Raw genomic sequence first — 14,457 nt, 5'->3', positions numbered from 1 at the left:
AGGAGGAATGCAGCTCTGTGTCTACACAGAACATTGCATGTGTAAAGATCCAGGGTTTGATTCCCTGCTACCACTAAAGAAATGACTGAAAAAATTAGTGAATAAGCAAATAAAAAATATTAGCCCAAATAACAAAGCCTTTGGATATTAATACACTACTTTGTGGGCAAAACCAAGGCTAAGGCTGGAGGTGAGCAGGACCTCAGCATGAGTCTGGGGGCTGCACAGGCAAGTGCACAAATACCTCACAGCTTCCATAAAGTCCTCATGGAAGAGTCAGCCTAGGCTGGAATCAACAGGTCCTGGTGTAGGACACTTTTCTTTTCTTTGCTCTGAGAGTGCATGTGCCACAAAGCCATGCATCCCTTTCATAAGGCTGGGCACGGTTTGTGTGAGGTTTGCAGAAGTGTTGACAGGTTGATGAATTGTTTAACCTCTCTGAGACTGCTTCCTTATCATTATGAAGCACAGAACAAGACTTGCCTTGCAGTGTTTTCCCCACAGATGAAATGAAATAATGTTTCTTCTGTCCCAGAGGCACACAAGTCAGCTGCCCTCCATGTGCCCTTCACACACAGTACTCAGGCCTCTCACCAAGTGAGGCACAGTTTGGTAAACATTAAGTATAAACCAGCAGGAATGCTGAGCTCTCTGAAGTTTGAACCACTGCTTGCCTTTAGAACACAAGGCAGCCAAGGGTAGTTGCCTTGGCACGGGACCCACAATTTGTATGGCTTACTAAAGGTGGGTCTTGCCTGGTTGGGAGAGGGAGGAATTGGCATTTGACTTCACTCTAGGTGATAATGGTGTCTGTGAGGAGTGGTTTTTGTTTTTTTTGAGACAGGGTTTCTCTGTGTAGCCTTGGCTGTCCTGAAACTCACTCTTTAGACCATGCTGGCCTTGAACTCAGAGGTCCACCTCCCAAGTGCTGGGATTAAAGGTGTGCACCACCACCAGTGATAATGGGTATCTTGGGATTTCTACTGCTGCCATAAAGCAAGTTGGGGAGGAAAGGGTTTATTTGATTTATACTTCTAGATTGCCACTCATCATTGGAAGTCAAGACAGGAGCTGAAACATGGCAGGAACCTGGAGGCAGGAGCTGATGCAGAAGCCATGGAGGGTACTGTTTATTGGCTTGCTTCCAGTGGCTTGCTCAGCCTGATTTCTTATATAACTCAGGACCCTCCCATAAATCACTAATTAAGAAAATGCACAGCCGGGCATGTTGGCGCACGCCTTTAATCCCAGCACTCGGGAGGCAGAGGCAGGTGGATTTCTGAGTTCGAGACCAGCCTGGTCTACAAAGTGAGTTCCAGGGCTATACAGAGAAACCCTGTCTCAAAAACAAAAAAAAAAGAAAAGAAAAGAAAAGAAAGAAAGAAAGAAAGAAAAGAAAAGAAAAGAAAAGAAAAGAAAAGAAAAGAAAAAAGAAAGAAAAAAAGAAAGAAAGAAAAAAAGAAAAGAAAATGTGCTACAGACTTAGCTGCAGCCTGATATTTTCTTTCTTTGTTTTTTTCAGACAGGGTTTACTGTGTTGCTCAGGCTGTCATGAAATTCACTCTGTAAACCTGGCTGGCCTCAAACTCAGAGATTTGCCTACCTTTGTCTCCTGAGACCTGGGATAAAAGGTCTCACTGCTTGGTTCAGCCTGATCTTATGGAAGAATTTTCTTAATTGAGACTCTCCTCTCAAATGATCTAGTTTGTGTCAAATTGAGATAAAACTAGCCAGCACCTTGGGTCTTGGCTGAAGAAAGATATTCTGGGTAGGAGAAAAGTAAAAACCAGAAATCTTGAGGAAACTTGAAAATAAAAGTTTTAGCCCCTCAAAATAGCCTCAAAAGATATAAGCTTTAAAGTTTTAAATGTAAGCTTTACATCATTAATGAAATCTCCTCAAGAACCAAGAAATCTCATGGCTGCTGTCATCTGTTTTCCCTTCCTCACCAACCATGGGTACTGTTTGAGAATATGAATATCCTTCCTACCTGATTACTGGAAGCCAGTTATTAAAAATGCTAGTCGTTATCGGGCTTCATGAAACACTAAGTGGTACCAGAGCCTCTGTTTCCATTCTCCAGAACGGGCAGTTCCTCCCGTTACACTGATAATTAGGAAGGGTTTGGTCTTCAATGAAATGCATGGTAACTTTGCATGGCCATTCCCAAGCAGAGGCTGGAATGTTGGCTGTTCCACCTTACTTCCTGAATGGCAGCCATTGACCTTCCTATCTTTGCTGACCCCACCCTCAACATTGGGGCTGCAGGTAAATGCATGGCTACACACAGCTTTTTAGCTGGGTGCTAGGAATTCAAAATCAGGTTCTCATGCTTGAGCAGCAAGCGTCCTCCCCACTCGGCCGTTTCCTCAGCTACCAGTTTGTCTTAATTACTTTTCATTGCTGTGAAGAGACATCATAACCAAGGCAACTCTTAACGGACAATATTTAATTGGTGCTGGCTTACAGTTTCAGAGGTTCAGTCCATTATCATCCTAGCAGCATGCACGCGGGCTTACAGTTTCAGAGGTTCAGTCCATTATCATCCTAGCAGCATGCAGGCTGGCTTACAGTTTCAGAGGTTCAGTCCATTATCATTCTAGCAGCATGCANGCNGGCTTACAGTTTCAGAGGTTCAGTCCATTATCATCCTAGCAGCATGTAGGCAGGCATGGTGCTGGATGAGTTCAGAGCTCTACATATTGTTCTGAAGGCAAACAGGAGAAGACTGAATTCCAAGTAGCAGGAGGAGGGTCTCAAAGCCCATCCCCTCAGGGACACACTTACTCCAACAAGGCCACACCTCCTAATAGTGCCACTCCCTGGGCCAAGCATATTCAAACCACCACATAATTCTACTACTACTTTAATGTTAGGCTTAATTACAGGTGTTTACAGTGTAGTAAATGTTTCATAATGAATTGTGATTTCCAAAGAGCAATGTTAAAAGATGTATAAGGTGAAATAAAATGATTTTGTGTTGGCTTTTCTTGGTTGTCAACTTGACTACATCCAATTAACTAAAATCCAAAAATGGAGATCACACCTGTGAGGAATTTTTGTTTAATTTGAAATAGGAAGATTAAAAAAAAAAAAAAAAAAAAAAGGAAGCTCCACTTCTAAGTCAGATCTTCGATGTAGGAAGATCCCCCTTTAATACAGATTGTTCTGATCTGGGAAAAGATGTGCCTTCCATACACCTTTAATCTTGGCCACACCTTCTGCTGGAAGTCCATATACGGACAGGGAAGCAGGAAGCTTTGCTCTTTGCCTGCTTGCTCTCAGTCCATTCCTGCACTGGCACTGAGACTACTTCTTTGAGATTCCAGCATATACTGAAGACGCTGAGTCATTCAGCCTTGGGGACTGAGCAACTTCTAGATTCTTGAACTTTCTATCCAAAGCCAGGCATTGTTGAGTTAGCTGGACCACAGCCTGTAAGTTATCCTAATACATCGCCTTTCTATACATAGAGGGACATTTGTTCTATAAGTTCTGATACTCTAGAGAGCCCTAATACATATTTTTTTCATTAGTTGAATTGTAAGTAGTAAAATGACATTTATAAAGAAGTGTTCTTCAATTTTGTTGACTGTACCATCATATACTGCTTATTCTCCCTGACAATGTGTGTATAGGAAGAAGAGCTGTGCTTCTGCTCCCACGTGCCCAGACCAGACTACGGAACCAGCATCTGACTTAGCCTTTATCACTCACTTCTTGACTTTACTGCCATATTGCCACAAGAACATGTGAAACAAACATGAACTTTATGTGGGTGCGATTGCTGCAGGGGAGGTAGCATAAGGGGAAAGGAAGAGATCTCAAGGTGAGTTGATAGAAACAAAGTGAGCAAGGCTGATGCGGTGGTTTGAATAAAAATGGCCTTCTCCTTGTTGAAGTCAAGTCTCTCCCTGCTCCTTGTAGATCTGGACGTAGAAATCTCAGCTACTTCTCCAGCACCGTGCCTACCTCTGCTCAGTCATGCTTCCCACCATGACAATAATGAACTCAACCTCTGAAACTGTGAGCCAGCCCCAGTGAAGGGTTTTCTTTTATAAGAGTTGCCATGGTCATGGTGTCTCTTTATAACAATAGAATCCTAACTAAAACAGCTGGCAAGTATAGGAAGGAAAAAACCCATCAATGATACCTGGGAGAGACAAAACTGTAAAGCAAACCAGCAGCAGAACACCCCATGGAAAGACCATGAGGAGGTTTCCCTAACCATTCACTCTGAGAATGAAGGACATGGAGAATATGTGAGCAACTGGGCAAGAACAGTGAGGGGTTCTAAAATGGCTGTAATGCTGTGGTCGTTGCCCTGGAAACAGTGCACACACACCACCACCACCACCACACCACCACCACCACCACCACCATCACTACCACACACGTGCACCTCCATTGACCCCCGTAGGACAGTGATGTGTAAAAGAGAACAAATGTGCAAAGGCGATACAGGCAGTATCTGAGGATAGGACAATGTGTCCTTCATCTGGCATCACCTTGAGTCTGAGGAGGGAATGGAAGGGGGTGTGTGCCTCTGGTAAAATAGGGAGAAACATATTGGGCTCTGGGGATAGCACCAACGCTGCTCAGACTTTACCTGCCACCATCATGGAAGGGACGTGGTCTGGAGAGTAGGAGCTCATTTGCCCTCCTATTGGCCTAAGAGCATTGCTCTGGATGGTCCTTGCAAGTCACATGGCTAGTTAGAGCCTGACATTTGTCTATCCAGGAAGGTTGTGGTGGTCTAGAAGGTCCCTCGGGATCAAGTCAAAGCGTTCAGCATTACTGTCTGCTGAAAGACTCCGACTTTTCCTAGAAGCCCCGACGTTATAAATCATTAGTTCTTTGTTCTTCTTAGCTTGTATCCTCTTTAGATCCCCTACCTGAACCTGCCTAGCATCCTCTGGGCCATGTCTGAGGTTATCTCTGAGCTCCATTCTCATCCCTGTGCTGCCTGCTCAACCTGAGGTTCTCCATGGTCGTGGTCACCATGATTTTCGCTGGTAGTGTTCCCTTAAATCAGCTATCATTGAAGTGGTTTGGGGGCCGCTATGTTCCCTGACACTCCTTCAGAAGATCTGTGAAGTCAGAAACACACATTTCATTCTCTCAGACTTTCATGAGATTTTAGATTCCACAGTACAACTAATTCCAAGAAACCATTGTCAAGTGTCATGTAGGGTCTCCTGACCCTACATGAGAAGAATGCTACAAGATGCCTCTCATTTCTCCAACTATATGTGATCTATGCATTTATGGCATTCCGTGGCTGGAAATATAGCTCAGTGGTAAAGCGATTGTGTGGGGTTTCTCTGTGTAGCCCTGGCTTTTCTTGGAATTCCCTCTGCAGTCCAGAGTGATCTCGAATTCAGACGCCTGCTCTGCCTCCTGAGTGCTGGGATTAAAGGTGTGCGCCACCACATTAACATAGGATGAACTTACTGTTGTTTCACTTCAGCTCCTGGTGTAGTCACTCGTGGTATTTTTAGCTCACATAAGAAGAAGCTCTTTTAGGCTCTCAATTTACTGTTGAATATATAAGGAAGATTCTTGAGATCAAGAAGCTAGAGAAAACATGCTCAACTGGCAGACTGGCTAATTTGAAGATGCCTGCATGGTCACATTGCTACCAAATTACTGATCCTTCTATGAGCCCATTCCCCACCACCTCACTACACACTCTTCGTGGAGGCCATCAGTTTTAAGCCTCCCACACTGTATCTTATGACGATTACAATGTAGAAACCCCAGGTGGATGAAAAGGACAGGATAAGCCCATGTGCATAGAGGAAGGAACAGTCTAACACACTGGTATGGGGAATGGGTAGAGAAGTGCATTTCTGGTAGTGGTACACGTGTGTGTACATGTTTATGTGTGTGTAGGTGCATGCATGTGCATGTGTGTGTAGACCAGAGGTCAACATTTAGTGTTGCTCCTCATGACTCTACCCACTTCGTTCTTTTAACAGTCTTTACTTGCCCTAGGCTGGCTAAGTAGGTTGGACTGACTAAGCCATTGAGCCCTACTGGTCCTCTTGTCTCCACCTCCCCAGTACTGAACATACTGGCACACAAAACCATACCAGGCTTTAAAAACAAACAAACAAACAAAACAAAACAAAACATGGATTCTGGATTCTGGAAATCAAACTCATGTCCTCATATTTGCACAGCAAGGACTTTACCAATAGAACCATCTTCCCAGCCCCTTTTGCTACGGAGACTATGATTTAAATGCAGATGTAAAGTACACATGTATGAGGTTTTTAAGCCTAAAAAGTTTGAACAAAAACTTAACCTAAGTAGGCTGGATGCGGTGGCACATGCCTCAGCATCTCAGGCAGATGCAAGCCGATCTCTGTGAGTCTGAGGCCAGCCAATAAACGGATGAACTAATGAATGAATGACCTAAGAAACAACTTTGTATCTACTCAAAGTTCAGAGAAATGCTTGTAAGCAAATAACTAAGGAATACAACATGCTGAGAGATGCTGAAATTGTGCCCAAAGTAACATGTTCCAAGACGGCAGTGTGCCCTGGACAGCGTTCTGAACACAGAAAGAAAACCAAATACACATAAAACAGAGGATACTCTACTGTTAGGATTGCTGAGGCCTGCTCCCTCCCCCAGCATAGCTGTGGACACTTTGTTCCATGCCTGCCAGCTATTTCATATTGTCATTGTAATATGCCTGCCACTCAATGACATAGATAAATAACTTATCTCGGAGCAAGGTCATGTTCATCACATATCCTGTTATGTTCTTTATATTCTGAGATTTGTTAATCTTAAGAATTTCAATAAGCATAAGCTCCACTTAGGACCGATTACAATAAAGGTCAGTTAGAACTGTCTGTTTAGCTATCCAAAATATCTTGAGTCAGAGCAAACCACCAGGCAGCACTGCCTGCACCCACCAAAAAAACAAAAACAGAAAGAACGAATGAATGAAAAGGAAAATCCCACCTCCAGTGACGTGCTTTCTACAACAAGGGCACACCTCCTAATCCTTCTCAAACAATTCACCAACTGGGGACTAAGCCTACAACTGTATGACCCCATGGAGGTCACTCTCCTTCTATTGTTACACAGGGCCACTCTCCATCTACTGTTACACGGGGATTGATGCCTTTGGAAAGATAAATGTCCACCTCTTGTCTCAGAAGGTTGAGAGTTATCAATTTAGAGACGTGTGTGTGTGTGTGTGTGTGTGTGTGTGTGTAAGACAGAAAGACAGACTTGGAGCCAAGAGAAGAAAGAGAAGGCATATGCTTTTCCGATTAAACCAGAGATGGCTCATCCCCAAAAATCAAACACGCATTATGAGGTTGTAGACATGGCTTAGTGGTGCTGTGCTTCCTGGGTTCCGTTCTAACATCATAAAAAAATAAAATAAAATAAGCCCAACTATGCAGTCACAGATGGTGATACAGGAAGTATCAAGAAATGTTCAGTTATTTAAATATATTTAAATATTTATGATGTTTATCATATAAATATCTTTAATTTTTAATATGCTAAACATTTTCCAGTTCTTTTCAAAGTATGTAGAAAGCATTCATTTATGGTGCTACAAACCAGGGACTCTCAGGAGAATAAAGATAGACTTAGTATTTGGTCAATCAGAACAGGTTTTGCCCTATCAGCAGGGTTCTTCAATCCATCAGTCCCTGCCTGTCATTTGTGGTTCCCAGATACCTGTCTGAGGGGCCTATGTTCTAAGAGCTGCCTGCAAGCTGTGAAGGTGAAGTGGTTTCAGAGACTGCTTAGGGTTGTGCTAAAGCCAATGTTTACTTACAATATTTAGAATTTATAGAAACCACCTCATTTACTTCCCTGAAAATGCCCCAAAGCCAACTTCTCTGCTTCCATTTTACAAATGAGGAAATGGAGCCTCAGAGAGGTTACCCAGTGAGACACAGCCGCAGGACTTGAATCCACACCCATTCCAAAATACGTTCTCACTGCTTAACAGCTAGGCTGCATGTCAGACCTAACAATCTGTTAATATTCTGTATGAACTGTGGCATTTTCTTTCTGGAGAAAACATGTTTATTAAATGGAAATCACTGAGAACTGCCATTTTCATTCCCTGTGTCTGGATGCAGGCTCTGCCTGTCTGCCTTGCCTGCTCCTCCCTATAACACCATATGCTGGAATACGGATGGCATTATCCAGACAATTTTAATGCATTTTCTATTCTTATAACACCCCGATCAAGGCAAGTTCAGCAAGGATATTTTCAGAAGAAAACTCTTTGGCCTTGTATATTAGAGCAAAATTATATGCCCATATTAAACTCAAGACTTTAAAATAGAAGCTTAATTTTAATTTAAAAACCTGAATACTGCCAGGTGGTGGTGGCACACGCTTTTAATCCCAGCACTTGGGAGGCAGAGGCAGGTGGATTTCTGAGTTCGAGGCCAGCCTGGTCTACAAAGTGAGTACCAGGACAACCAGGGCTATACAGAGAAACCCTGTCTCGAAAAATAAATAAATAAATAAATAAATAAATAAATAAATAAATAAATAAATAAATAAATAAACAAACCAACCCTGAATCCTTTGCATCCTCAGTCCAGAGGTGTCAATTGCCAGTAGGATTTCCCCCCAGTCACAGCACAGCCAGCAGAGAAGTCAAAGGCAGGAGCCTCCCAGCCCAGGCACTCTGGTCCAGGGACACACACACACACACACACACACCCCACACACATACACACACACCACAAACCACACACCACACACACACACCACAAACCACACACCACACACACATACACACTCACACACATACCACACACACACACACACACACCACACCACACACACATAAACATACAACGCATACACACCACACACACACAAATACACACCACATACACACACCACAAACTACACACACACATGCACACTCACACACAAACACACACCACATACACACCACATACACACCACACACACATACACACTCACACACATACACACATACACATACACCACACATACACACACATACACACACATACCACACACACACATACACACACCACACATACACACACACACACACACACCCCACACACACATACACACACACCACACATACACACACATACCACACATACACACACACCATACACACACATACCATACATACACACCACACATACACACTCACACCACACACACACACACACACACACCATATACACAAATCACACATACACACACACACATACACACACACACCACACATACACACACATACCACACACACACACATACACACTCACACCACACACACACACACACCATATACACAAATCACACATACACACACACACACCCCACACACACATACACACACCACACTTATACATACACACACCACACACACACACACACACACACATATACCATACATACACACCAAACATACACACTCACACCACACACACACACACACACACACCATATACACAAACCACACATACACACACACACCACACACATACACGCACACACACCACACACACATACCATACATACACACCACACATACACACTCACACACCACACACACAAAAACACAGACCACACACACACACACACACACACACACACACACACTGCCGCAACTATCACTTACCAAGCAGTGCAGTCTGTGGCTGCATCCGGACATGACGGCCTCTGGAAGGGGACCTGGCTTGGGGACGCTCTCTGGCTTCAACTGGGAAGACAAGGAAGAGCTGCCCAAGCATCAGCAAGCACCCCACCAGCATCTTCTCCATCTTCAAGAGGAGCAGGGCTGCAGCTATAATACAGCACGAGAAAGGCAAGTTAGATTTCTGGGCATCCCTGATGTTAGGGTGCTGCTGCCCCTTTGCCCTGACTTTTCAGGTCCCAAACATGCTAATTGTCTAACTTTGCCACTTCCAAATGTGAGGGTGCCACATGTTGGCCAGGTCCTCCGGAGTACCCTTGAGCTGGCAGGGGCCATGGGAAGTCCATCATCACCTTGTATCACAGACCTATCTTGAAGGTTTTTATAAATTCAAGGTACTATTTACTAATCATAGGCACATTCTACATCTTAGATTTGAAAAAGAAAAAGAGATCCTAGAATTTAGGTAATAATGGTCTTTTTGCCTATCAATAGCAAATTATACAAATTATTAATTAATTATTAATGTCCCTAGAAATCAATGTGCAGCTGACATGGGTAGTATGACAGTGCCAGTTGTACATCCCCAGCCCCTAGCCCCCAGCCCCAACCTCCAACCCCCAGACCCAAGTCCCAACCTCCAGTCTCCAGCCCCCAGACCCAACCTCCAGCCCCCCAGACCCAACCTCAGCCCCAAGCCCCCAGCCCCCAGCCTTCTACATCCTTTCTATTTTAATAGAGTATTGCTATGTAGCCCAAGTTGATCTTGAACTCATCATCCTCCTGCCTCAGCTTATCATGTAACATCACACCAAACATGTATACATTTATTTTTTTTAATTTATTTATTATTATTTTCTTTATTTACATTTCAAATGCTATCCTGAAAGTTCCCTATACCCCCCCCCCCCCNCCCCTGTTCCCCTNCCCACCCACTCCCACTACTTGGCCCTGGCCTTCCCCTGTGCTGGGTNATATAAAGTTTNCAAGACCAAGGGGCCTCTCTTCCCAGTGATGGCCGATTAGGCCATCCTCTGCTACATATGCAGCTAGAGACTACATGTATACATTTATGACGAGGGAGCACAGCACAGTGACTAAGGCCGGAATTCTGTGCTAGGCTGTGTTCCTCTGCCAGTCACGTCTAAATGCTTTACTTGGATTAACTCATTCATTAAGATAGCATTCTCCCTACATTCCCAGCGGCTCAGTGAAATCAACTATCTTGCTTACCAAGGTCATGTATAACATTAATCCAGCAGAAAACTAAGCTGACCCAATGTAAAATTCACAAGTGTCCATTCATGAAAGGCCACTGCCGTTTAACTGAGAGAGGAAGGAAGGGAGCAGGCATGAGGCAAACACTACTTTCCAGAATTAAAACAAACAACAGCCTCCACCACTGTTCAGGGAATTGCTTTTAGAAGCTGACCTGCTGAGGAACTCAAGCCTGTCAACTCCCGAAACTTTACTAAGTATCAAGACTGTATTCAAGATAGGCACTCTTTATTCAGTGCCTAACTCAAACAAGTAATTTGCCTAAATTTATTCATTTTGGATAACTCCTATCTTTAGACTGCTACGTTTTATTCCTTTAACTCTGAGATTCCTTCTGAAAAGAAAAAGGAAGATAATGTAGACTATTTTGCCTTTTTTCTTTTCATTTTTAAAAATTATTTTATTTTATGTGCATAGGTGTTTTGCCTGCAATATCCCACGCATGCAATACCTCTGTAGTCCAGAGGAGGACAAAAGAGCCCATGGAACTGTAGTTACAGACAGCTGGGCTTCATCAAGTGAGTGCTAGGAACTGAACCTCAGTCTTCAGCAAGAGCAGTCAGTGCACCTCAGTAATGGTCTCCTGCTGTGTACTGTGTTGCTAAATGTGGGTCTCCAAGACCGGGTTGCCCCTGAGGGTGAGTCTGCATGTAGACCCAAGTGATGCTTGCCGCAGATTATTTCTGATTGGTAAATAAGGATGCTGACAGCCAATAGCTGGGCAGAAGAGACATAGGCAGGTTTTAGGGTTCCCAGGCCTGGGGTGGGGGTTGAGAGAGAACCATAAGGACAAGGAGAAAGGTGAGCTCATGAAACCGTGAACCTGAGGGCTGGCCAATTGGAGTTAACAAATTCAAGGTTAGCTATAGGAAATAGATTTTTAATAGCATGTAGGGTAGATATCTGCTCAGCTCTTGTGTTGATTAAACTTCTTGTAAACATAGAGACTGCATGTGTCACAGGCAGAGTAGAAACCCTGGATTGGGATTAGATGCTTTCTACAACAATTGAGCCATCTCTCCAGCCACTGGTCCTTTGTATCATCTTAAAAGTTATTACTGGTTTTCTGCAACAATTGAGCCATCTCTCCAGCCACNTCATCTTAAAAGTTATTACTGGTTTTCTGCAACAATTGAGCCATCTCTCCAGCCACTGGTCCTTTGTATCATCTTAAAAGTTATTACTGGTTTTCATACAACAATTGAGCCACCTCTCCAGCCATTGGTCCTTTGTATCATCTTAAAAGTTATTACTGGTTTTCATATGTTTACTCACACAACAATACTGAAGTTCATAATTTTTAACTTTTTACATTTATTTATTTTATGTATGTGTATACACATGTATAATACATGTGTGCTACAGTATGCACATGAAACTCAGAGGACAACTTGCAAAATTTGATTCTTTCCTTCTACCATGTCAATTCCAGGAATCAAACTTAGGTTGTCAGGATTGGCAATGGGCAACTTTACCTATTGAACCATCTCATCAGCCTCCAATTCATAATTTTTAAATATACATAAATATCTGAAAGTATTTAAAGTTTTCTCATTTCTAAAGGAAATGACATGACAAGCCACAAACTGGTAGAAAATATTTATAAATATATATGAGTAATTATTTGTATGATTAATGTAAAAATGTATACTCTTCAATAAATAAAAAAAGGACCACTTTAAAATATGCAAAGGCTTGAAGAATGCTTTAGTTTGTGTTTCTATTGCTGTGGGAAGACACCACAACCATGGTAACTCTTATAAAGGAAAACATTTAATTGGGGCTGGCTTACAGTTTCAGAGGTTCAGGCCATTATTTTCATGGTGAAAAGCACCGCAGTGTCCAGGCAGACATGGTGCTGGAGAAGGAGCTGAGAGTCAGCAGACAGCAGAAGGAGACTGTATCACTGGACATAGCTTGAGACTATAAATGGCCTCACAGCCCACCTCGTCCTACAAACACAGGTCCTCCAAACAATGCTACACTTTCTAATAGTGCCAGTCCTGATGGCCAAGCGTTCAAATACAGGATGAGTCTATGGAGGCCATTCCTATTCAAACCATTACCAAGAGGATAACTAGAGGATGGACATGAGAAGGCGTTCAAGTGTTTATTGTTAAGAAAACACAGACAGGCCGGGCAGTGGTGGCGCGCACCTTTAATCCCAGCACTTAGGAGGCAGAGGCTGGCAGATTTCTGAGTTGGAGGCCAGCCTGGTCTACAGAGTGAGTTCCAGGACAGCCAGGGCTACACAGAGAATCCCTGTATTGAAAACCAAAAAAAAAAAAAAAAAAAAAAAAAAAAAAAAAAGAAAAAGAAAAAAGAAAAAAGAAAAGAAAAGAAAAAAGAAAAAGAAAAGAAAACACAGACAGAGGCACCATGAGGCACCATGACAAACCCGATGGGTAGCCACCACAATGCAATGCCTGCCATGTTGAGAAGATGCAAGGGCATTGGAACCTTCATAATTTGTTGGTAAGCACGCAAAGTGGTGTGTGATTCTGGAGCTCAGTTGACAGCTCTTCATAAAGTTATACCTAAATAACATGGGACAAGGCAACTCACTGTCTCTATTCACCCACACTCTTAGCACCAAAGGCCACACCCTAGGAAAACCTTCAACCCCAGGAAAACAGGAGCATTGTTCTCTCTGCGACCCTACGCACGTCCTCAGAAGACAAGAGCATCCATCCACACAATAACTCTTTCTCGGATGCTCGCAGAGGCTGTGCTTCCCAACACTGAGCATGGAATGACCCAGTGATGGTCAGCTGATGAGTGGGAAACAGATTATAGAGCATCTACACACTGGGCTCCTACTGAGCAACTAGGGGTGCTCTGCTAGCCGAACCCCAGAACGACACCAAATGAAAGCAGCAGACACAAAAGGACTATGCTCTGGATTCTCTGACTAGAGGAAATTCAGCAAAGGCAAAACTACATAACAAGAGTAGGAAGGAAATCAATGGGCTTGTGGGTAAGAAAGGGGAACCAGCCATAGAGCAGCCAAAGGGAGCTAGGAAGCTGTGGGAACCTTTACCTTATGGTTATCATGGAGTGATGGAGCAGGCAAAGGGAGCTAGGAGGCTGTGGGAACGGTTACCTTATGGTTATCATGGAGTGATGCATTTGTTACCAAATCATACCCTTTAAAATTAATGAATTGCATTGTAAGGTAAACTTCAAAATTGAAGAAGAGCAGGAGGAAGGATTGGAATATTGTAGAATATTGTCTTCTGGGCCTGGTCTGGCTATAGTATGTGTGAGCTCTCAGCAGCTCTGGTTACCTATACAAGACCTGCACAGGGTTGGGTGGCCTGTTAATATCCCCCCCCGACCCCCGTGCAGGGGAGACAAGCTCCCAGGCCCTGCCCCTCCCCAAGGATCTCTAAGTAGCTAACGGTTGATAGGAGGGAGAAAGACATTTTCTTCAGTGGTGTAGCCATTGTAAGTTACCCATGTTTCTGTAACCAATCTTAACACACACACACACACACACACA

At 43.4% G+C, this 14,457-nt stretch overlaps 1 protein-coding gene across 6 annotated transcripts in view; it reads right to left on the bottom strand.

The window, feature by feature from the left end:
- Positions 1-14,457, bottom strand: part of Matn2 (matrilin 2) — a 142,070-nt gene that overhangs the window by 122,888 nt on the left and 4,725 nt on the right. For all 6 annotated transcript variants that reach the window (XM_021216544.1, XM_021216543.2, XM_029548256.1 and 3 more), the window contains exon 2: positions 9,663-9,827. In XM_021216544.1, the coding sequence (XP_021072203.1) occupies positions 9,663-9,804 (142 nt within the window). In that variant the 5' untranslated portion in view covers positions 9,805-9,827. The remainder of the gene's footprint in view (positions 1-9,662; positions 9,828-14,457) is intronic.

Source organism: Mus pahari, chromosome 17, assembly GCF_900095145.1.
Source record: "Mus pahari chromosome 17, PAHARI_EIJ_v1.1, whole genome shotgun sequence".
Taxonomy (NCBI): Eukaryota; Metazoa; Chordata; class Mammalia; order Rodentia; family Muridae; genus Mus; species Mus pahari.
Note: the sequence above shows the minus strand (reverse complement) of the source record. Positions and strands in the feature narration are given on the sequence as shown.